At 38.1% G+C, this 24,772-nt stretch overlaps 1 protein-coding gene across 2 annotated transcripts in view; it reads right to left on the reverse strand.

Annotated features, from left to right (window-relative positions):
* Apool (apolipoprotein O like) overlaps positions 1-23,927 on the reverse strand; it is a 48,083-nt gene extending 24,156 nt beyond the window's left edge. Inside the window, exons 1-3 of one of the 2 annotated variants that reach the window (XM_075957797.1) lie at positions 23,828-23,927; positions 3,905-4,009; positions 1,502-1,621 (exon numbers count right to left, since the gene is read on the reverse strand). In XM_075957797.1, the coding sequence (XP_075813912.1) occupies positions 1,502-1,621; positions 3,905-4,009; positions 23,828-23,842 (240 nt within the window). In that variant the 5' untranslated portion in view covers positions 23,843-23,927. Of the gene's footprint in view, positions 1-1,501; positions 1,622-3,904; positions 4,010-4,542; positions 4,562-23,827 lie in introns of those variants that run through there. The other variant, XM_075957798.1, reaches the window with a different exon arrangement.
* Positions 23,928-24,772: the final 845 nt, after the last annotated feature.

The following is a 24,772-nucleotide window of genomic DNA, read 5'->3' on the forward strand; positions in this document are numbered from 1 at the left end:
TATAGAAAATTAGGTCTCAAGAGACCTAAGTCTGAATCATCTTGTTCTTGGCATATAGCCTGAGGGGCATGACTCAGACCACAATTAGTTAAGATATTTCCCGCAGAGATCACATTATTAAGGGTGACTAGCACAACCAGTACCCTGGAATTGTATGACAAGCACAAACTGTCAAAAATAAACCCATATCACATTTGAAATCTCATACAGATTGATGAGAGTTCATCTAAGGACGATATTTTTTATAGGTTCATTGAATTTTCTTGATGATCATAGGTGTGTGAGTGTGTGATGTGTATATGTATATACGTATGTATGTGTGTACATATATGTATTTGTGTACATATGCACACAGTGTGTATAAATTCAGGCAGAGGACAACTTTGTGGAGTTGTTTCTCTCTTTTCTCCTTTCATGGGTTCTGGGGATCAAAGTCAGGTCACCAGGCTCACAGTGCAATTGTCTTTACCCACTGAGCCATCTCGTCAGCCTCAAATTTTCTTTTAAAAGGAATATATTAGAATTATACATGACATGGAATCTACGTCTAGAAATCTTAACAACATGGCAGCCTAAACATGGCCTTAGCAATGATACTATCAGTTGACATTTGAATTAGGATATAGGAAATGTCACAAGGTCCCAGTCATAGATTAAGAGCCATAAGAAAAAATAATAAGTGCTCTCTGGAAACAAGCCCCCTGATAGGCTATCCAATGCCAAGTGGTCAGTCCTAAATATATATACATATGAACAACACTAAACAGACTCAGCAGTGCGTGTGTGCGCGTGTGTGCTCATGTGTGTGCACATGTGTATGTACATCAATAATAAAGGGGTCATGAAGTTGAGAGGGAGTGGTGGGAAGGCAGGAGGAGTTGAAGGAGGGAGAGGTTGGAGTAGAAATGATGTAAAAACAATACTCATACTGATGTAAATATGGTGTTTATGCATGAAATTACCAAAAAATGATATAATAAATGCTAAAATCACACATGGGTTGACAATCAGGCTACATTTGTTGGTGAAGTAAAAACTGTGATTATTATTCTAGAATTAGAAAAAAACACTAGTATGACTATTACTAAGATCTTCACAGTAAAGATGTTGACAACACACAACTAAATGTATATGACGATGATAATAAAACATCAGTGTGCTATCAGCTTCCATCTCAGTCAACAATTTCAGCTGAGTCTAGTCTTCCGCCGCACTTGTCAGGGTGTTAAAGATATAAATTAAGCTATTCTGGCTTCTTTAGCTAAGCCCATTTGCCCGATGAATGACACTGAGTGGCCTCAGGCAATACCACATGAATAGAAGAATCAGCTGTCTGAACTGTCATCATAACCCTAACTCTCAAAATAATGGGCCATTATACAATGCTTGATATTTTAAGCCACTAAGTTTCAAAGTGGTTTTTCTCTTTTAAAAATACATCTATGAATACCTGAAACAATTAATTAAAAACACTGCTATTTAACTATCAAAATAGACTTACCTTGCACCAGCCAACATAACGAACAGCTGTAGTACGTATTGATGCAAAGCCCATTTGTAAATAACCAGGCTGTTCTTCAACATATTTAGAATGGAGAGGTGGTGCAGTATATATGGGGAGCTGAGGATAGAATAAAGTTCATGTCAAAAACAAATAGCTGGGATGCCTTTTCCAGCATTGTGTCAAAACAGGAATCATCATTGGCCTTCCATCTAAAAACCAGATAAAACTGTCTATAGAATGTACAGATATGATATGATAAACTGACCATAACAACTATTTATAAAGGCAAAATCAAGTGATGTCACATATAGTATGATCCAGTGGGTTGTTTTGTTGTATTTTTTTTATATGACAGGGCCTCCCTATGTAGTCCAAGGTACTAAGCTTCACTATATAGCTCAAGGTAACTAGATAGCCTCAAACTCATGACTTTCTCACCTCTGCTTCCTGAGTCCTGGGATTACAGATGGGGATCACCATACCCAAAAGACACATTACTTTCAATTTTTAACTGGATTTTATTTAATTATGTGTACATATGTGTGCTCCATCTGCATGGCTCACTGTTGGAGGATGGGAAGCAAAGGATGCCTTCAAAATGTAAGCCAGGCAATCCTGGTGAAAGAGACAGAATGCCCTACTTGTAGGATAACCCCCAAACTATAACAAGCCTCAGCACCAGTTCTAAGTTTTGATGAGAGAGTAATTCCTTCAGTGGACAAGGCAGCAGGAGAGATTCCCACAAGTCACTCTAAGGGCAGGAGTTAGGCACTCTAGTGATAAAGAATTCATTATTTAAAACTGAGCTACCTGGAGGCCTGAGAAAAGGGGGCAACGATAAGTCAGGGAGCTTAAATTTCATCTGCCCCAGCCCTAGGATAAGAGAGGGCCCTGGGAAACACTGATACAGAGGAAGTGATAGGACCAGACACCTACAGGCAGAAGAGTGAAGGTGGCATGAGGCTCATGGGACCATAGCTCCTCAACTGAGAATAGCACTGGCGTTTGATAGCTCTGGGCCTATGCTCGGTATGTGAATCCATCTCCAGAACCACCACCTATCAACCCTGCTCTGCTATAGACATCAAGAACTGTGAAGCTCTGGTGATTTACATGATACCCTCATCTGCATCCATCCAGCAAAGTAATTAATACTCAGAAGATCTTCAAAGTACAAAAGCAAATAGCAGTAATATGGTTGCTTCTCATAACCCCAACCTAATTGGAAGACACCACATAACTAGAAGATGAGCCACCACAGAGGGTACGAGCTGAGTAGTATGGGGCAGGTAAAAACCTGTCTAGCATACAGACTGCAAAGGGAAATGCGGACAGCAGAGCCCCTGTAATACAAGTGAAGGCATATATGGCAGACATCAGACTCTTTTCTAATAAAGGCCAAAGCCAGCAGAAGTCACGGACAAGACAAGAGTGCTCAAACTCAAGTGCCTCCCCCCATCATGAATATAACCAGGAGTATCCAATTTGAAGGAGCCTAAAACAAGCTGTTCCAACATTTATATGTTATTTTCCCATGTGCTTCCCATTTTCTAAGACCCCATTCATTTTTCAGTCTTCTCTCATATATTACATCCTGACAAATTTTCCCCTCCCTCCCCTCCCCCAGTTCCCCCCCCAACCTCCCTTCTTCTCCAGATATATTCCATCTCTCCTCAGAAAAAGACGAACATTCCAAGGACATCACTCAAACACACCATAACATGCTACAATAAGTCCAGGCACCAGGCTCATACCATCACATCTAGGATCTACGAGACAACCCAGTAGAGGGAAAGGGTCACACCAGCAGACAAAAGAGTCGGAGACAGCCTATGCTCCCACTGTTAGGAATCCCACAAGAGCACCAAGCTACTTACTCGTAACATATATGCAGTAGCCCTAGGATCTCGGATCTCTGCAACCCCCATGAGTCTGAGTCAACTGATTCTGTGGACCATGTTCTCATGGTGTCCCTGACCCCTCTGCTTTCTCCTATCTGATCCTTCCTCCACAGGACATCCTGAGCTCTACCTATGCTTGGGCTGTGGGACTCTGAATTTGTCCCTATCAGTTGCTGGATAAAGTCTCTCTGGTATCTGTGATGACAATTTTGTTAGGATCTGGTCCCAGAACACTGTCCAGGCAAGACAAACTAGGTAGAAGGTTTTGTGGCTGAAGACCCCATTCTTAATGGATTGCTACTAAGAAAAATATCACCATTTTTGAAGTTATAATTTTGTATTTCTACTAAATATATTATATATTTTAGATATCTCTAGCTATTTCTTTATACTTATAAAATATATAATATCTGTTATGATAGATGTAGCAAAACACCTACATAGTGTTTCTATTATCCCTATATCATTCAAAATTCACAAACTTTGGTAGGTCAATTACCTGTTCTGGTCTTACTAGCTGCTTTTTGGGTTCCTCTTCTTTGGCCAGATGTACATTTACAGATGCATATATCAGACCTGCGGGCATGGTTGTCAACTTTCCCATCTGAAAAAGACATATCAAAAAGATCACTGTAAGTAAAAAGATCCTCTGTTTCTAAGTCCTGATAAGTATTGGGGGAATCTTGGGAGATATATTAAATATTCAACTATTTAAAATTACTTTATACATTTACATAAACCCCTTGTGCTGCCCTAACTCTTGTAGAGTGCAAAAATCTTACTGTCTTCTGCCAAGTCTAATTTTAAATGAACATATATTTCTAGAAGTGGTAACATCACTTGCCGAGCATGCGCAAAGCCCTAGAGTGTATTTGATACTGCAGAAACCTACTGCAGCAGGTAGTGCATACTGGTAATATTAGCACTCAGGAGGTAGAGGAGAAAAATCTGAAGCTCAACAGTGATTCTTGGCTACGTAACAAGTTTAAGGCCAGCCTGGGCAACATGAAACTGTGTCTCGCAAACCTCAACTGACTGCCTGATAAGATGGCTCAGCAGGTAAAAGCACTTACAAGTCTGAGAACCTGAGTGAAATTCCTAATACTCACATAAAAAGCCATCTGCAGCAGCACACACCTGAAATACGTGGGAAAATGGAAGGTAGAAACAGGAAGATCTCCCAGAAGCTCTTGAACCAGTTAATTTGGAGTATGTCATGCCTCAGAAAGAAAGAGAAATCCTGCCTGGAAAAGTTGAGAGTTGTCATCCTCTGACCTCCAGAACCACAGCATAGCACATGGATGACTGCACTAACACACACACATATCACACAGGCACGCATGCAATCAAAAATAAAAGCGCAGGTGAGCTGACTCAGCTAGTAAGGGTGCTTGCTGTCAAGCCTGACCACCAGTATTCAATCCCCCAAGGCCCAGACAAGAAAAGAGCCACTTCCACAGACGAGTTGTCCTCTGACCTCCACATGAACACAGTGACACATGTTCACTCTGGCGCATGCAAAATAAATAAATGAAATATAACTCAAAAACATGGAAGATTTGGGGCTCTTCTGCTAATATTATGCTTTCCATAATCATTCACTTTCTTGAAAATTTTATATGCCTTTAACTGTGTGTCAAGCCTATAAAACTAGGAAGGAGAACAAGACAGGGTAAAACCAGACAGCATGGAAGAACAAAAGTGCGCAAAAGCACAACAGTGACTTAAAAGAGCCAAAGAAACTGGGAACAGGACAGAAGTGGGGGTCAGGGCAGGGTAGTGGAAAAGATGAAAGGAGAAAACAATCTACTGAAATACATGTAGTTTGGAAATGCCATGGTATCTAATACCCTGTATGGAAACGTAAATGCAATTTTAAAACAAAGAAATATTGGGGCTAGAAAGATGTGTCTCAATGGTTAAGAGCACATACTGCTCTTGTAGAGGATCCAAGTTGAGTTCTCGGCACCCATCTGGCAGTTCACAACTTCCTGTGACTCAGCTCCATGGTATTCAATGCCTTAGGCCTCCTTTAACACCTGCACTGACACACAACACCCACACATTCACATAATTTAAATTGTGCTTCACTAAAATTTTTAAATAAAGACTCAAAATATCACTCACTCCAAGGAGGCTGCAAAACTAGTTTTTACTTCAAAGCATCTCAGTAAATAATATATATATATATATTAAATTTTTTTTAAAAATAAAAAGATTATTAGTTATTTTAATGAGAGAAAATTCACAAATATAATTTATTTGAATTCTTTGTTTTTAGCATATCTTTTGGAAATAAAACATTTTTAGTAAGGCATTAGTGTCTGGCTGCAAAGTGGCTCAGTGGATAAAGCACTTTCCATAAAATAAGAAAACTGGAGTATGGACCCCTGTCGTGGACTTTAAATAGCTGAAGAGCCTGGAAGTCAGCATATAATGCCAGCACTCAGGAAATAGACGCCGGACTCCTAGAGACAAGCTGCCTAAATGGATTAGCTAAAATAGTGAGTTCCAGCACTCTGGGTTCAGTAAGAGATCCCACCTCACTGAATTAACGATGGAAAGTGATCAAAGAAGATAAGTGATATCAACCTCTGGCCTATACATACACACATACAAGCAAGCGCACTCACATACAAATAAACATGCATACACACACACCACACACACAGGATATTTAATGCCACTACTTCTAAGTGGCAAACAGTTATAATCCCAGCACTAGGGAAGCAAAGGCAGGAAGGCAAGTTCTAAATCAGATCTGGCTTTACAAGAACTTTCAGATACATGTGTCTTGATAATTCTGCTGTTGTTCCTAGATACACAATGTATTCGTGATTAACCAGATCATTAATGATTACAGTACAAAAATTCAAAATTATTAGAACTGATGCCATAAAGCATGCTTACCTATGAACTTAAGGAATTTTGATACTAAAACCCTAAGATGATTATGTGAAATAGGTCAAGTCTTATAGTATTTAAAAACTATTTTTTCCCAAGATAGTAATCCCTAGATAAAAAGAAAAACACCTTTGAAGTATTATAACATATGGACAATCTTAGAGTAGTTACATTATTTCATGCAATACAGTAATATCATCTAGACTTTAAATAAATTCACATGAATTGGTTGGTAATTAAGATCTAATACAAAAACAAATTAACATACTTTGTCCTTTTTAAGTACGAGTTAAAACAGTGAAATCGATGTTACTCCATCCATAAAAAGGAGTGGTTGATGGCGCAGCATGCTGAAACAGATAAACAAGGGTTGGCAAACTACAATGTTGGGCCAATTCTGGACTGAGTTCTGAGCTAAAAGAATGATTGTAAAACATGCTTTAAGGTTTCTAAATGTGACTACAGACTTCACATATTCCACAGAGCCAAAAGTATTATCTGACCCTTAACAGAAATACTACAAAACATTGTCAATTCCTGATTTAAAAACAAAAAAAACAAACAAAATTATTTTTAAGTACCAGAGGAATTTAAGAATACTATAAAATTATAAGGTAAGGCTGTCAATTAATCAAGTAGCATTAAAATTAGGAAGAGGTGCTCTGGATTTAACAAGAATGAAAGAACTTGAGCTAAAACTATCTCTAACTGCAAAAGTAACAATTTGTCAAGGGCAAATTATAAATGATTTTTTAAAAACCAATGAGAATTAAAATTGGTGCCTCCCAAAGGAGAGCAGGCCTTAGGAAGTGCACTCTGTAACATAAAGATTATAAATAGCAAAGATAAACAGCACATAAGTCTCTCATCCCAGTACAACTCATCCCTTACCAGCATTTTCATAATGAAAATAATTGATTCTTGTTATTTGTGACTGCTCTGCTCTATAAAGTAGCTGGGAACGACAGTTCCTGGGGAAAACCCAGGGTTAGCTTCCCGTGATTCACTGGTTTAATTTTCATCAATATATAACCTCGTTTCACATTCATTTCTAATTTAAGACATTTTGTTTAATATATTTTATTGATTCATTAACACTGACCTCGTGGCCAACAGCACTGTAACTCATGCTTGGACAAAGCTAATCAACATCCAAGGAAGTGGGGGAGGGAGCAGAAAAAGCAGAAGGATGAGGAAGAGGCAAACATTGTCACACAGACACTGTAATGAAATTCTCCTCAGGTTACGAGTCTCAGTTTACTAACAGGAGAGACAATATGTAATTCAACAGTTTATGCCAATGACTGTTAATAATATAGCTATGCACAAACGACTTCAGGACACAAATGATTATAGGAACCACCAACCTAGCCAATCCCTTCTCATCTATTTGGTAAAGTAGTAAAAAGACAGCAGATTTCAGAATCAAATTTGAATGTAAATTAAGGTTCTACTTTTTATTCACGATGTGGCTCTGAGAAAGCGAATTCATGTGTCAATGTCCATATGTCTGATGTCACCTATCACAAAGGTATTAACACAGACAAAAGGTTCAGTATATATTAGCTGTTACTACCACTATCATCATCATCGCTGTCATCCTTAGTCTCTCCTAGCCCATGGCCACGACTCTATAGTCGCATCTTAACTCCAGCCAAGTGTAATTGCCTCTGTCAAGTCAAGATAATTTTATTGTCAATCAGATCACCATCCTGCATCAAGAAAATAAATTGGCTTCCTCTTTCCTAACACACTGCTTAAAACCATTTTTTACCTTTCATGTTCTCTGTAATCTATCTCCAATCTATACAGGTAGTCTTCTTTCTCCCCAACTCTTATCCTGAGCTTTTTATTTCATCTGTCACTGGCATGACCATTTACTCCCCAAGTAGACTATTAACTCTTTAAGGTCAGAGGTAGAATATATACTTATTTTCTCTGCCAGCGATGACAGCTTTAACTAGATAGATATGGAGATTCAATAGAAAAGATGTGGGCCCAAAAAATTTTTGAATTAATTGTTTATCATTTACTTTTGATTGCTTCTCAGCCTTTCAGCTAAAATCAAGGGATCATTCAGTCCTAAAAAAAATTGCTCATGAAATCCACCACGACATTTTAAAATGTCAGATCTAATAGCAGCAGCAAATGCTGTGGGCAGGTTAGAATAGCTTCACTGCTGGATAAAACTGAAGCTGGCCTACATTATATAATCTGTTCTCACAGAATTACAACCACAATATTTAGCCTTTTGATCAATATAATTCAGAAAAGTGATTGTATTTTCTACTTGCTCAAAGAAAGAGAAATCATATATTAGACACCTGTGGTAACATGCCTCAGCAGCTGCTTGGCACCCTGGAATATAGCTATGCAACAAGTACCACATGCAAACAGCTAGCTGTCCTTTCAAATTGAGATTTGCAAAATTCAATTGTGCTTGCAATATTGCAGGTATAAAATGCTTTTAAAAATTTGGCTCAGGAACTGAGTGTGTCTATTTCCAGTACCTAATGAGCTGTGACAAGTTGAGATTAGTCATCAAAATACAGGCCAGCCATTAGCAGCATAATAGAATTTTGTGCTTTCCAGTGCCCTGGGGCTAGTTCACTTGTGAATATCTAAAAGGCAAAGGTAAAAATGGTATCACTGAAGGAACACGAGGCTGTGGAATAGAAAAATTGGGTTCTAGCCTCAGCTCAGCAACTAGTTCACTATGTGACCTTTTGTGTACACTATGCTTCAGATTCCCCACTTTTGAAAGGAAGTTGAACTACAAATCATCCAGAGTTTCTTCTAATTATGACAATGTATGATGGTAAATGACAGTGATAATTTGCAAGAATATTATTTTGTAACAAATAAGCTATTGTCACCTTTTTCCTCAGAAAAGGAAAGTCACCAGAAGTAATTGCTTTATATTTAGTGATGTTGCACTGATTATATCATAAAGTTTTACTCACATCAAACATTGTGAATATGGAAACTATAGGGAAATTCTAATAATTTAGAAATAAAGGTTACTATTCGAAGAGGTGCAGGGAGAGGAGTAAGCAAAGAAGACTCAGAGAGAGGAGAATCCAAGGGAAGGAAAGGGGATGGAGATATGAGAATCCAAGGGAAAAAAAGGGGATGGAGATATGAGAGGGGGGAAGCAGAAAGAAGACTCAGAGAGAGAGAGAGAGAGAACAAGGGAACAGCAGGAATGTAAAGGGAATGGAGATATGAGGGAAAAGAGAATCAACTAGAACACACTATTTCCAAAGACATTATAATATTTAATACTTTGTATATTAATTTTAAAAATTAAATGAAGGGCTGGAGCGATGGCTCAGTGGTCAAGAACATTGGCTGTTCTTCCAGAGAACCGGGGTTCAATTCCCAGCACAAATATGGTAGCTTACTGCCATCTCTAACTCCAGTGGCATGTTCTCTTCTGGCCTCTGTGGGCACCATACACACAAGTGGTGTAGATAAATACACAGAAGCAAAATACCCATACACATGAAATAAAAAATGCTAATATTAAATACACATAATTAAGAACTGGTACCCCAAATTAATTTGAATACTTCATTCTGAAGTTCTACTTTCTTCTTTCTTTTTCAATTACCCATACTTATTTTGTGTGTGTTCTGGGATGGATACCTGCCATGCACAAATGTGAAGGTCAGAGTACAACTTGAGGAAGTTTGTTCTTTCCTTCTACCATGTAAGCCCTGGGGTTCAAACTCAGATCTGCAAGTATGGAGGGCAAGTAATTTAAACACAAAGCCATCTTGCTAGACCGTCTATTTTCTCTTTTGACAGGGATAGTAGAATGGGTATGGTAAGAAAAGGTATTACTAAACATGATAGATGCAGTAGAAATAATCATCATTATTTGATCAGCAACTTAAAAGTTCTGAAAACTTCAGATATAGAAATAGCATCTACTCACAGCACGACTGCTCAGTCCCAGATCTGTTCTTAAGCAAATGAGAAAAACCAGTTAGTCATGTCTTATTTATAAAAAGAAGTGTTTAGGGCAGATACTTAGGGCTGTCATCACAGGTTCTATTTATGCTATGAACATTTAAAATTAATTTAAAAGTTAGGTCTTCTATACCACTAAGTCACATTTCAAGGCCTCAGTAGATAGATGTGTCTCTGGTGCTAATCTACGGGGTAGCACAGACTTAGTCTCGGTTATTGAAGAAAGTTTTATTAAACAGTGTTACTTTGGAGTTGCAACATTTAATAATTTGAGATTCTTTCAAAAAGAAGAGATTAAACTATTATCATATCATTTTTAATTCTGTACCTATCCATTCAGAGCATATATATGTTGCCTTGAAAGTTAGTCATGGTCACTGTGGAGAAATACAATGGTATCATTCTTCCAAGAAGGATAAAGGGAAATATTAAAAATGAGAAATGTTACCCAAATATGGGATGGGTTTTCCTGAAAGATGGCCTAACTCTATAATTCAGTGGATGGTGGTCATAAAAACATGCATATATTTGATTTACATTTTTCTCAGTCTTAAACAAAACACAGACGCTATTCTTGGGACATAAACACAGAAAACAATTGCCTCCTCTTCCCCAGCACTGTCTCTGAGGAAACATGCCATCCATTGTTTTCTTAGCTTTGTGTCTCCTTTAGCATTCCTTCAAAATTCTGAGTAAATTGTGGATCACTGCCACAGAAAACGTCATTTTTGAAAACAGATCATCGTTTTTATTTTAACTTGGGGGTTGGGCAAGGGGGTAGTTCAGGCACCACAGTGCACACATTGTAGTCAGGGGACAAGTTTGAAGTCTGTTCTCTCCTACCTATGTGGGATCTGGGATGGAACCCAGGTCAGCAGACTTGTTCTACAAGTTCTTTAACCAGATGAATTAATTCACAGACCCAAGAACTGCTAGATAAGGGCTCACAATGAAGGTTCCCATAACCCTTTAATTAGATGTGGTTCCTCATGCTACTTTGAACCTCACCATTTTCATCTTACATTGAAGCAAATAAATCTAAGAGACTTTATAGCCAATTTATCTCTGGGTTTGTACCAGGTACATAAGCATAGTTTTTAATGGTAATTATCACTATTGCCTTGAATTTTAAAAAATATTTTTATAAAACATGTGAATATCAATTTTGTATTTCCAGCCTAACAATGTTATGGGGACATATAATCAAGTAAAATCCCAAATATCTGAAATAAGAAAGGAGAAAATCATATTCTTCAGAAATAAATATTTTCCTTTACTGACATATGACTTTATTAATACATTTGTTTAATTTTAAAAAAATCAAACAGTGCAATTTAAAGAAGGTTCATTTTACTGTTCAGACACTTTGGAAACATCTTCTCCACAAATCACATTTAACCTAAGCATTAAAAAACAATAGTAGCAAAGAGAGACATGGGACACATATGTGAAAGTAAAATATTCGGAAGATATCAGCTATCTAAAACCTTTAGTAAAGTCCTAAAATCATGAGGAGTGATGCAGGAGGGACTTCTATCTATCTGTTGCTTTCATTGGTTAATTAATAAAGAAAACTGCTTGGCCTGATAGGCCAGCCCTTAGGTGGGTGGAATAGACAGAACAGAATGTTGGGAAAAAGAAAGCAGAGTCAGGCAGACGCCATGCTTCTCCTATCCAAGACTGACGGTAGTTAGAACCTTTCTGATAGGCCACCACTTCATGGTGCTACGCAAATTATTCGAAATGGGTTAATCAAGATGTGAGAGTTAGCCAGTAAGAGGCTAGAGCTAATGGGCCAGGCAGTGTTTAAGTGAATGCAATTTGTGTGTTGTTATTTTGGGTGTAAAGCTAGCCATGCGGGAGCCGGTCTGATGAAAAAACCCACTGCTCCTTTTACAAATGTAAGTCTAGGCTGGAGGCATGGCTCAGTGGTTTAGAGTCCTGCTCTTTCAGAGTTCAGTTCCTAGCACCGACTTCAGGCAGCTCAAACTGGCCTATACTTCTAGCTTCACAGAATTGGATACCTTCTTCTAATCTCCATGGACACCCCCCCCCCACACCCACACACAAAAGTTGCACACACACACATTTTTTAATTTCTGACCATTTAAAACTTGATAATGTTAGATAATTCTGTATTTATTTTTAAAATCTAGTCTGTCTTTAATACAGATTTATGTCAAGTCTAAAAAGTACAAAATAAAAATTGGTATCTCACCCCAATTATAAAAATCCAGTTTGAGAACTAGTAAGATTCACCTACTTCAAAATTGCTCATGTTCTAATGCAAAGGTAGCAATGTAAAATGAGAACTAGTTCTTATCTCTAAAACAAAAAAGTTGTTAAACAGATTATCTTACTCTTTGTGATGAACTTATTTTTTCTGATGTTTGTGTTTCAGACTTATTCCTACTTAGAAAAGTGTCTTAACAAAGTCAAAATTTATTTCAGAATCTATTTTGTGTTGAAGTCTTTTAAATGACAACTTTGTAAGTAATTTAAATTGACTCTACCATAATTGGTGCCTCATGTCTCTGTGACTAGGAACATATATAGCTGTGCATCAAATCTTTATATTATACATTTATAAGTTTAAAAGCATGTAAGAGTCATACATGCAAAACAACCAACAAGTATTATTGCTCAGCACAGTGTGGAAGGAGAGACAGTAACAAGTTGTAGCCATCCAGAGCGAGTCTGAGCAATGGGCACAGCATGCCAGAAAATGTACAGTATATCCTGGGACATGGGTCATACACTATCCTGGATAAGAATGAGAGACAACTCAGAGATTGTGCGTTATGGAGAAATAACAAAAAAAAAATCTTCCCAAACCTTTCTCTCATTCTGAAAGACTCCCCTGAGTCCTAGACTGGATAACTTAGTACTAAAATGTGTTCTCAAAACACCCTGCATTTTTCAACTTAAAAAAAACTTTTCTCTCTCTCTCCAATAACCAATAAAGCTTATGATATTTGTCTTGGCCACGGGCATATGCAACAATAAGCATGATGTATATATTTAATAAACATGGATAAATGATTTTATTGATAGGTAAATGGGATGTTCCAAATGCCAAAAAATATTCCTCTCATATACATAGGTTCACCTATCTGTGTTCTTTAAAGAAACAACCAATACAAATGATGGTGTCTTGTCATGATAAATTCAACTTTGCTAATGTTTTTTTTTTGTCTTTGGTCTCTTTAGTTGCTAACTCCTAAAACCAACTGGCACCTCCTTAAAACAAATAACGATGGGATTTCAGAGACCCTCTCACTCTCTGGATACAATGATTTCATTATGTGTATGGTATCATGCTGACCTCTTACTGTCTTACATTGCTGAGGGATAATGCTTTTGTACACTGTAAGGATTTGTCACTTGCACTGGTTTAATAAAACACTGATTGGTCAGCAGCCAGGCAGTAAGTATAGGCAGGGCAACTAGATGAGGCAAATTCTGGGACAAGGAAAGGAATTGCAGTCACCAGCCAGATGCAGAGGAAGCAAGATGAAAATGCCTCACTGAGAAAAGGTACCAAGTCATGTGGCTAAACATAGACAAGAATTATGGGTTAATTTAAGTTGTAAGAGCTAGTTAATAATAAGCCTGAGCTAATAGGTCAAACAGTTTATAATTAATATAAGCCTCTGTGTGTTTCTTTGGGACTAAACGGCGAGAGGACCAGGCAGGAAAGAAACTTCCATTTACGTTACATAGTTAAACAGGCATTAAAAACAGCCATTCTGGAAAATCTTGCTAATTAAAACCTGGAGATATTGTGTGTGTGCATTTGTATGTATGCATAATATTCTTATATGCTTATTAAAAATTTATATATTTAACACATATTATATATAACACTGTCTCTCTATATAATATATATATATACTCTAATAAGTATTTTGCTAGTGTACATCAAAAATACTTGTATATGATCTATTTGTAATAACTACCACTGTTCCCCAAATTTGTAAGAGATTTTGTTTGAGTGTCAGTGCTAGAGACTAGTTCTACTAAGACAGAGATTTTATACTTTGTTATAGAAATAGTTTTCAAATAGTAATTTTGTATAATTATGCTAACTGTTTCTTGATATTTTACATGTATAGATGCCTCAAACTATGTAAACCTTATAAAGATGAACAGGTACTGGATATTTATAAATATTTACAATTAATTTTCAAAATAGTTTTAATCTTGATGGTTATGCTTCTTTAAAGTCTTATAGCTAAACTGTCAACCTTCTATAAAAGTACAGTTACTGACAAATGACCCTGAACAGTTTTGAAATGCTAGGACATTACCCACATGATGAGCAGAAAGAACTTCAGGTATGCCAGAAAGCAGAGCCGCTTCTACTATACTTCAGGTACTTAAAATTGAGCCAAAAGAGACTACTGGCACTAATTCACTGACATCTGTCACTTACCCACCCCGTTCAATGAAGATCAATTCAGACACACCAGGTGGAGAACAAACCACCAGGTGGATAATCAGTAATGCCTTCAGAGAATATTGTTTGGAGACAAAGGAAAAGTGAGAGAAACTGAAATAAAGTCACACTGGTTACAGTAGCACTTTCCCATAATCCCAGCATTTGGAAAACTGAAACAGGAAAACCTGAAGTGTGAGGCCAACCTAGGCTTCATGATGACATCCTATTTTGAATGAACAAAATGAAGTAGCTAAAGTAACTAAAAGCCAAAAGATTATAAAAAATGGTTCTGATGCACTGCTACCTGACACTAACTAAATGTGTTTTAATGTTGGTTCCTAATTGAATTGTTTATTATATTTGTTTCAAGGAAACATATTCCACCTCAAGACTGCAGTATTGAAACAGAAAGTGGGAAATTATAACTGGCATGGCAGAAAATACAGCTATTTTAAAGAGACACTTAGGTTTCTCAATCTGACTTTCAGACAACTGAAGCAATGAATACTAAAGAAATGGGAATTTCCCCAGGAATCTCATGCTAGAGCAAGGCATAGGCCCCAATCAGGTGGAGAACTTGTGTCTTAGAAAGGATTTCACACAGTTCTAACAACTTGTTAGACTACCTTAAAGGATGAGACTGAATCTCACACAAGAATGGATCAATGGTGGGCAGGACCACACCTTGTCTGGAATTGCTTAGCTGTGCAAATCCTTGATTTTCTTCTATTTTAACTTTAATCTCACTTCAGGCCCCCAAGATAGACTTGGGGGTTTCTAAGATGAACTTGTAGGTTTTCCCTGGATTTCTTTGTCACTCTTCCCAATGTGATTACATTACATAAATCATTTTTCTGTTTTCCATAATTCAGAAAAGGCTTAGATTCTTTCATCTCTCTGTTCTGTTTTTCACATTCAAATGTCTTTTATTTGAAATGTGCATAGGAGCTAGTCTTTTCTTGAAAAACTAAATATTAAAAGACACTAACAGCAAGTAGTAATGTGTGATACATGTAAAGATGAATATGCTCACAAAAAAAAACTGTGCTCTAATAGTACACTGTGATGGAAAAGTGGTAGATAATTAACATTTTCTGGATGCTTACTCTGTGACAGAAAGTATGTTAACAGTGCGGAAAGTATACATGATATTTTGAAAGGGTCAAGATAAGTAAATAAATGTCAGTACTCTGTAAGGTCCTTGAAGGACTGAAAAGACTGGGGGGAAAGGCTGTCATATATTCACTGAGCAAATTACCCAGTCTGTTCATAAAGCCAATAATATACATTCATGAAGAAAAAAAGCAAACAACAGCAAAACACTTTTCAAGATAGCAATTTCTAAGGTTCTTTCTGAGTTCAATTATCCATTCAGGTCTACCTCATGTTTAAATATTATAACAGCTATACCATAGTTCAATTAGTAGAACTGAAAAACAGAAGAGAGCGAGTGAAGAAGAATGGGTTTAACTCCCTAGTGTAAAATGGATGAAAATGACATGGCACATGTGAGATTAATTTGCATAAAAATTAAAGCTCTAGACTTTAAAAGGCCAATCATAAGATAACCAGAACAGCTCAGCTTCATGTGGCTCTATAATTCAATAATAGAACCAAAATAATAATATATTTGAAACATTGAATTTTTAATTAAAATATGTGAAAGTACTAAATTATTTTAGAATTTCTGAACATGTTATGACTCTAAATGGGCGTGCAGTTATTACTGAGTGGCACTTGAAAATTTAGCTTAGATAAAAATCCAACAAATACAAAAATAAAAATAAAAACATATACAGTCGATATAATTAGAATTCTTCAGAAACAGCACAAGATTGGCATAACTCAATTCAGTTTATGGATATCAAGGTCAGACAAATACTATACACTGTCAAAACCAGCAACTCTATTTTAAGAACGCGCTAAAGGCCATGTTTCACACACATCTAAACATATGTGCATTATATGTAGGGAAAGAGGAGGACGTAGAGATGTAGGAAAGGAACACTAAATAGAAACATTCAAAGAGGTATGTTTCAAGTTGTTTTCAGTTTAGGCTTTATGTGTTATAAAATTCCAAAACAATTAAATAAGTTCTAGAGGACTGCTAAATTAATCTTTCTAAATTACTGCTTCATTCTCCCACCTCAACAACCATCTTTATTCCTCTCTGCCCATACACCCTTTGACTCTAGCTAAATGAATCTTCCCAGGCCTCGAACATGTAAAGCACACTCTTCTCTCAGTCCATAGACTCCATTTATCTTCCCAGTTCTGCCCTGCTCAGAAAGACTAGCTCAAGTTCCACTGGCTCCCTCAAATCCTTCTCTCCAAATTCATATAACTCTCATTTGTGTGAAGCAACAGTCTGGAACTTACAAATATGTTATATTATTATTTTGAGTACATGCAACTTATTTTCTCTCCTAAAATAGATTTCTGTTGGGTAGTAGTATATCACTCTGAGACTTTGAATAACCAGTGACTTCATATCCAAGTAGTGAAGAATCCACAATTGTAAACAAGGTAGTAGAAATACAAAATCTAGTAAGCTCTTTGATGTAACAGTTATTAAAAGTCTATTGCTAAGTTTTTGTAGTGGCAAATAAACGACAAAACAACTGAAAATCTTAAGGGTAATCTAATTGGAGGGCTGATTCAATGCTATTAACTTTTAACTTTCTGAAAAACAGAACAAAGTTATAAAATATCTTCCCTCAAAATGTATTTACTCTGAAAATTTTGCATATGATCATAGGTTCCAATACTAAAACAATATTTTATCTCGATATACGCAAAAATTTTCAAGTTCCAAGAAACATTCTAAGAAGGAAACACTAAAATTGATAAAATGTTCAAGGTGCTGAAAGAAAAGGGGTAGTAATTTATAATAGATTTCTAGGCCAAATTTCAAAACTTTGAAGATCAATTGTTAGTGCAAATGGAGCATGGCCATTTCTTACTAAAGAGAGAATTCAACTTTTTGCATATGACATGAAAAAAAAATCTTGGTAAAATTAATTATACTGTATCAAATACATAGATAGAATTTTCTATTCAGATCAATATACTTTAGCTAGAATAATCTTTTCACTAGTGAGTTCTCTAGGGAAAATATATTTGTAGTATAATTGCTTAAATATTACTTAAATAGATGGCATTTTGTGTAGGCCAAAAGAAGGTGAAAGGTGAGCATCCAAACTGCCTAGGCTCCCACAAAGCCAGTAACGTGCAGTAGGATCAAAAACCCATTGCCATTGTACTTGAATTCTCAGTAGTCCTCATTGTCCGCTATGTTCAGCGAGTCCGGTTTTATCCCAGGCTTTTTCAGACCCAGGCCAGCTGGCCTTGGTGAGTTCCCGATAGAACATGCCCATTGTCTCAGTGTGTGGGTGCACCCCTCGCGGTCCTGACTTCCCTTTGGGCTGACGAGGGAAGGGGACTTGATTGGGGGAGGGGGAGGGAAATGAGAGGTGGTGGCGGGGAAGAGGCAGAAATCTTTAATAAATAAATAAATTTTAAAAAAGAAGGTGAAAGGAGACTGTTGGAACAAGTTTATAAGAAGATGCCTCTTAATTTGAGTATCAAACTACTGAAACAACAGATCCCAAAGAAATGGTAATTTCCCCCATGAGTTTTCATTCTTGGAGAAGGAAGAGGCATCAGTCAAATGGGAAACTTGTCACCTGGGAAGAGATTTCACCCAGTTTTAACAACTTGCCAACCACCTTATACAATGAGACTGAAGCCCAGTGATGGGTAAATAGGCGGGACCACACCTTGACTGGGACTGCTTAGGTGTGCACATCCTTGGCCCTCTTTTTAAAGTTTACATCACTTCAGGACCCTGAAGAGTGATGTGGGCGAATAACTGGGTATATTTGTCCCTCTTCTTAATATGGCTGCATTGAATAAATCTCCTTTATCTGCTTTCTATTTCTAATTTGGCTCTTTTTTATGTTTTCATTTACTCATTGGGAAATATATCACCACAAAGCTATATGTAAACTCTGGGTCACTAGATTGGAGTGGAGAACAATGGGAAGTTATATTTCACCAACCTAGCTAAAGGGAAAAGCAGCCTATCCACCGCTTCCTTTTAATCATTGCTCTGCTTTAGAATCAATTCCTTCACCAATCTTTATATTTCCACTATCATTTGTTCCAAATTGTATTTTTCAGTTCTTTTTTTAAATATCTATTTACTAGTTCTTTCTTTCTTTCTCAATATCTGTCTTTTCAGCAGAGAAGGAAGGAGTGACTAACTATACCAGTGGTGTTCTTTTTGGGGGATATCCTCTTTCTACAAAGCTAACGTGTGCACACCAGAGGAAAGTAAACACAAAGGCATACATACACAACTTATGAAATAACAAGTAGAGGGTAGAACAGAAATTAACTTGAGAGATCAAGATCTGTTCCAGAATAAATTAATGATTATTAGATGCAACATAAATGATAAGAGATTAGTTTTACAAGCAAGGGACAGATAACAGACATATCACTGTTTTAATTATCGGAATTTATATTTCAAAATACAAGACCTTCACAATATACCTTCTGGCCCAATCACTCCTATGATGATAAAATCCTTTCTAAAAGACATTATCAAGCAACCCCAAACAGTATATTTGTGTCCTTCAGTAAAAGGAAATGCTATCAATAGAGCATGGTTCCCCCAAAATCTTTTGTTTACACCTTTGTGAGAAAGATCTACAGTAGACTGGGTTAATGACCATATATTCATTTGGGTCATAAAGAAGAGACTCAGACAATGACAATCTTTCTTTTCCATGAAAGCATATCTTACTCTCTTCTTCTGAATTCTGGACTACACACACCCCTATGTATACCAGACAATTTTCCAAGGATAAGAAAGTCTGTGATAATATCAAATGAAACCAAACTCATCTTCTACTTTAACAGATATACTACTCTTTTCTCTACCTGAAACTGAAAGGGGAAAAAAAAGAGCTAGTCATGCTTCATCTTGGAGATACAGCCTAAGAGCTACTTCTTAGCAGCAACATAAAAGTCTTAGACAAGAGTGCCCTGCTTTAGAGTAATCACCAGTGAGTCACTAGAGGACCTGGATTATCAGGATGCTTATTTTCTTCTGGAAATAGTGGGTAAGTGAATCACCTCTAAAAAATAAAATATCATTAAATTTACTAAGAACAGAAAGTCTTTGAGGTCCAGTTATTTATTATACAAAAATGTGAAGCAGATACTGTACTAAAAGGTGAAAAAGCACACACACACACATATACACAGATACATACACACACACACACACACACACACACACACACACACACACACACACTGTATCTTCTTGCAAAACTCTTGGGGAAAATTATGGTAACTGAACAGCAATAACAAAAACATCCCAAGTACAATAATAACAAAAAATGTACAATTTGGTCCTTGCTCATCAGTATTGCAAATAGTCATCTTCAAAGGGTTAAAATTAAAGATAAAAGCCTGTGAAAAACTATGAGAATATGTTTGGGGATGTGAGAGACATACTGTGTTGATTTTCATACTGCCTCCTCAGTATTGGGATTAAAGATGTGCACTACCACATGTGGCTGGTATGGCTTTTGTTAATCCATGATAACTATTTTATGCTTGACAGGAAAATCTCTGCTGAGACATCTGATTCAAATTTCTAGCTTCCTGTTTGACTGACAATGTACGAGCGAGGATGACTGACAACTATAAAGCTGACAAGGGGTTTCATTGGAGGGACTTTCTCCTAGTGAAAAGAGCAAAGGATTGGTAGCTAGCCGAATGTCAGGACTAGAGAAGCCTTCTATTATGCTGCACAGCACTGGAATAACACCATTCGCTGCAACACCACCTAACTGCTGCACAGCACAGGCTAGCAGGGCAGGTTTATCAGTTTACCACAGACCACTGCTGTGGGTCACCAGACCACCGCGCCTGGGTGGGAAGGAAAGTAACCACAGAGCTCTGACCTCTTTTGGCTAGTGCAGCCCACAGTGACTCCAGACCTCTGGTGACCTGGACGTTGAACCCAGGTTGCTGCGGACCCTCACTGTGGTTATTTTACCTGACTGCTGCTGCCCCTGGTGGGCACAACCAATAGTTTGCAGGAACAAGGCGATAGTGACACACACTTTTAATCCCAACACTAGGGAGGCAGAGGCGGGCGAATCTCTGTGAGTTCAAGGCCAGCCTGGTGTACAGACAGAGTTCCAGAATAGGCTACAAAGGTACAGAGAAACCCTGTCTCTTGGGCCGGAGAGATGGCTCAGCGGTTAAGAGCACTGATTGTTCTTTCAGAGGTCCTGAGTTCAATTCCCAGCAACCACATGGTGGCTTACAACCATCTCTAATAAGATCTGGTGCCAACTTCTGGCCTGCAGGGACACATGCAGGCAGAACATTGTATACATAATAAATAAAAATAAAAAAATAAAAAAAAAACCCTGTCTCAAAAAAACCCCTACAGATCAATTCAAACCACAAAATAGTCCCTCTCCAAACAACTGATGAGACGACCATGGAGGCCATGGCATACAAAAAGGTGCAGTTGGAAATAATACGCCTTACAGAGGTCAGTCAATAAGCTGGGTTGGGGGTGCTTTGAGAACTAGCCTAAGAACAAAAACAGAAGTGACACTGGGCCTATGTGTGTGGGCCTATGTGTGTGGGCCTATGTGTGTGGACCTATGTGTGTGGGCCTATGTGTGTGGGCCTATGTGTGTGGGCCTATGTGTGTGGTGTGGCCTCGTGTTGGGAATCTGAAATACACTTCAACCCTCAGTCAATTTCCTTAAGTAATCTAAACAATGATTTGGAGAAATCGCCTAGACCATCTAAGATTCCCACCCTGTTACCAGCTCCTGCACAGCCACATGAGTCCTTTCCTTGGCCGTGAGTACTACGGAAAAGATGTGCCCGCCGGCAGTATAGAAGGCTGCCCCTTGCCATCGTTCCAATGATGGGGGATATGGGGGTGATAGGAACTACTGCCTTGAACACTACAGCTCTAATGTGGGAGAAAGAGCCTACAACAGATCATTTATCAACTAGATAGACACCAGACACCTTCAGTTACACTCCATGCCCAGAGAGAGTCCCTGACAGAAACAGTGTCCCAAAACGGGCAAGGCTTACACTTAATTTTCATGTTCCAGGAAAGACTGTGTGATGGTAAGAGAGACTTTCTGCCTTTGTGCTGACAAATCAAAAATTATTATGAAAAAAAATAGCTTAGATCAAAAGTATAAAGGAAATAACTTCTGATTCCATAAAATGTCTGATTAAAAGCCATGGCTCACAACTTTTTACTGTCCTGGATGTTCCCTTACTCACCCTTTTTATAAGACTTGCTATAGGGCCTAATATAATAAATTGTCTTTTAAGTTCATCAGACAAAAAACTTGCCTTTGATCATCGGGAACCAGTATTTACCCTTTATCCAAGTTAAAAAATTTAAAAATCACTTTTCCAAATGGGGGAATGAAATGATTAAGGTAATGCCATCATGTTCTGATTCCATTTTCTGTTTGCTTAGACAGTTCTCAGCCCTTTACCCCCTCCTCACAATGGTCATGTCTGCCTTGGCAACAAGTGAGACTTCCATGGCCCTGACCAAAGTCCAGATGTATTAACCAAAATAACTGGAAAGTTATGTCTGAATAACTACTATACTCTGCCAAAAATAAATGTTTCAAGATTACTGACCCTCACCTAACTTTGATGTATCTTTCTGGGTTTTGCCTTTAATGGCCCTGTATTCCTGAACTTGGGCACCACAAAACTTTTCAGAGTCACAACTCACTCTTGGTTTGGCCATCAAAAAAGGACTTAGAACTTTTATCAGTATGGCTGTCAATAACTATCTTGTGTGGATCATTATTACAGTTGGTCAAGGACACTCCCTTAGCAACAAGAGCAAGCAGGCGTGCCCTACCTGTGCCTACAGACCACATCCTACCTCACACAAAATTGTAAACTTATTTAAAAACACTAATTTTGTTTTGTTTTTGTAATTTGATTGTGATTCTCCAGGATGAAGTTTGTCTGTTGTATTACCAAAAGGCTAGTTGGACATACCTGGTAGAAATGAATTGGGAATGGGCAAGGGCACCTTAGGAATTGCAGAAAGAGCCGGTAAAGGGTGTATGGGGAGATAAAGTAAGATAGTCCAGAGGGGAGGATTCCTGGGTGAGAGGAGAGGAAGCTGGAAAAGCAGAGGCTAGGAGGTGGTGCTACCTAGAAGTGTAAAACCTGACCCCTGAGAGCTGATAATGGAGTGTAAGTACCATAGCAGCACAGAGAAAATGGATTCCATCAGAAGAATGGAGGGAGTGGAGTCCAGTTAGGAGAGTGGTCCATAATTCAAGGGAAAGTATGAGGTCGCAAACCGCAGAAATGCAGGAAGAGTGGGAACTAAAGAACAACACTAAGCCAACTTAAAATCAACTTCATACTGATTGAATTACTGACACTCTTATCTCCTTCGGGACTAACAGGGTCATTATACACTGAAAGACTACAGTGCAGAAGTACTTGTAAACTAATGTTGAAACCCTAAGAGTCAGCAGCTGGCTTGCTTCCTCTAGCCCGATTTGTATATAAAAGCACTTTTTTCTCATAAAACCCCAAAGAAACTTGTTATTCGACGGGGAGTAAAAACACTATGTCTAACTCCACGTCCAATACAGAGCTTGGGACGTCTCATCTCGGTCTGTTTTGCTCCCCAATAATTTTTGAAGGAAGTTCTACGTTCCGGTCCTTGAGCCCCGCCCTACGCACTAAGACAAATGCCAAAGATTATTTTTCTCTCAGTCGAAGCGGCTAGTTGCTCCGGCCTTTTCATCACACAGCGGGTTAAGGGGCTAAAGCCCGCCCAGGTAGCAATTCACTGCAGGGGATTAAGGACCCTGCTAGGCAGGTGTGTTGTGACTGCAAATCTTAAAGATCCCGATTCTCACAGTCGCACCTCGAGGCCGCCACTTGCTGAGTGGCTCCCTCCAGGAGTTACGATGGACGACCCTTCTACAATTATGAGAATGTTGTGGGCTCAGAGCGAGCAAGGGGTGGAAAACTAAGTTTCTTTTCACTTACCCTAAAAGCCGCCATACCTATGACCCTCTCGGCTCCTTTTTTTTTTTTTTTTTCTTATCGGACGGAGAGCGAAGAGGGACAAAGGAGTTCAGTTTGACTTGCGTCACCACAGCCCCTCCCCTTTACGCTACTAGCCCGCTGGCCCCTGTCCTTTCTCCGCCCTCCTGCAGCTGCTTTGTCAGCCAGGCTGCCAAAGTTAACTAGTAACACTTCTCTGGAGAAAGGGACTTCTTTTGATTGACACTTCAGTCCTCCATAGATAGAACCTCTCAGATTAGTCTCCCCACTCCGACTAGAAGTTTTTCTTCTTGGGTGAAGGACTTTTTTGTTTGTTTATGTGATTTGTCTGGATAAGAACTTAAAACTCAAGTTCAACTGCCTTAATAAACAACTATATAGTTACAAGAGCACTTCGCCTTTGCCATCCTTGGGGCAGTTACATTCATTCTAAACCTGTCACTGAGCACCAATAGTCAGGCAGTTGATGAGAGTAACTATAAAACCTAGTGGCATATGGTAGAGACCCAGGAGAAAACGACAAATAATAGAAAGGCCTGAATGCTGTTCAAGAAAATAGAATATGGATTAGCAAGATGGTTCAGTGTGTAAAAGGTACCTGCTGCCAAGCATGATGACCTGAATTTGGCTGAGACACACACACACAAATGTATTATAAGGTTAAAAAATAGAAGGTATCTGTTGAGATGGAATGGAGTTTCCTGGTTCACATAGATTGATGAGGCGGAGAAGGTGCAAAAGTAGTATGAGTGAATGGGGGCTTTGTGTGTCACTATAATAAATTTGGGTTTTTATTTGCTTGTTTTGCTTTATTCTGGTTTGTTTGTTTTTTATTTGCCTGTTTGTTAGCTAAAGAGAGAGAAAGGCTGTGGGATGGAGGATGTTATATGAATTTTTTAATTTAAAAATAAACATCTGGAAAGTAGT

This window comes from Microtus pennsylvanicus, chromosome X (genome assembly GCF_037038515.1).
Source record: "Microtus pennsylvanicus isolate mMicPen1 chromosome X, mMicPen1.hap1, whole genome shotgun sequence".
In the NCBI taxonomy this organism is placed as follows: domain Eukaryota; kingdom Metazoa; phylum Chordata; class Mammalia; order Rodentia; family Cricetidae; genus Microtus; species Microtus pennsylvanicus.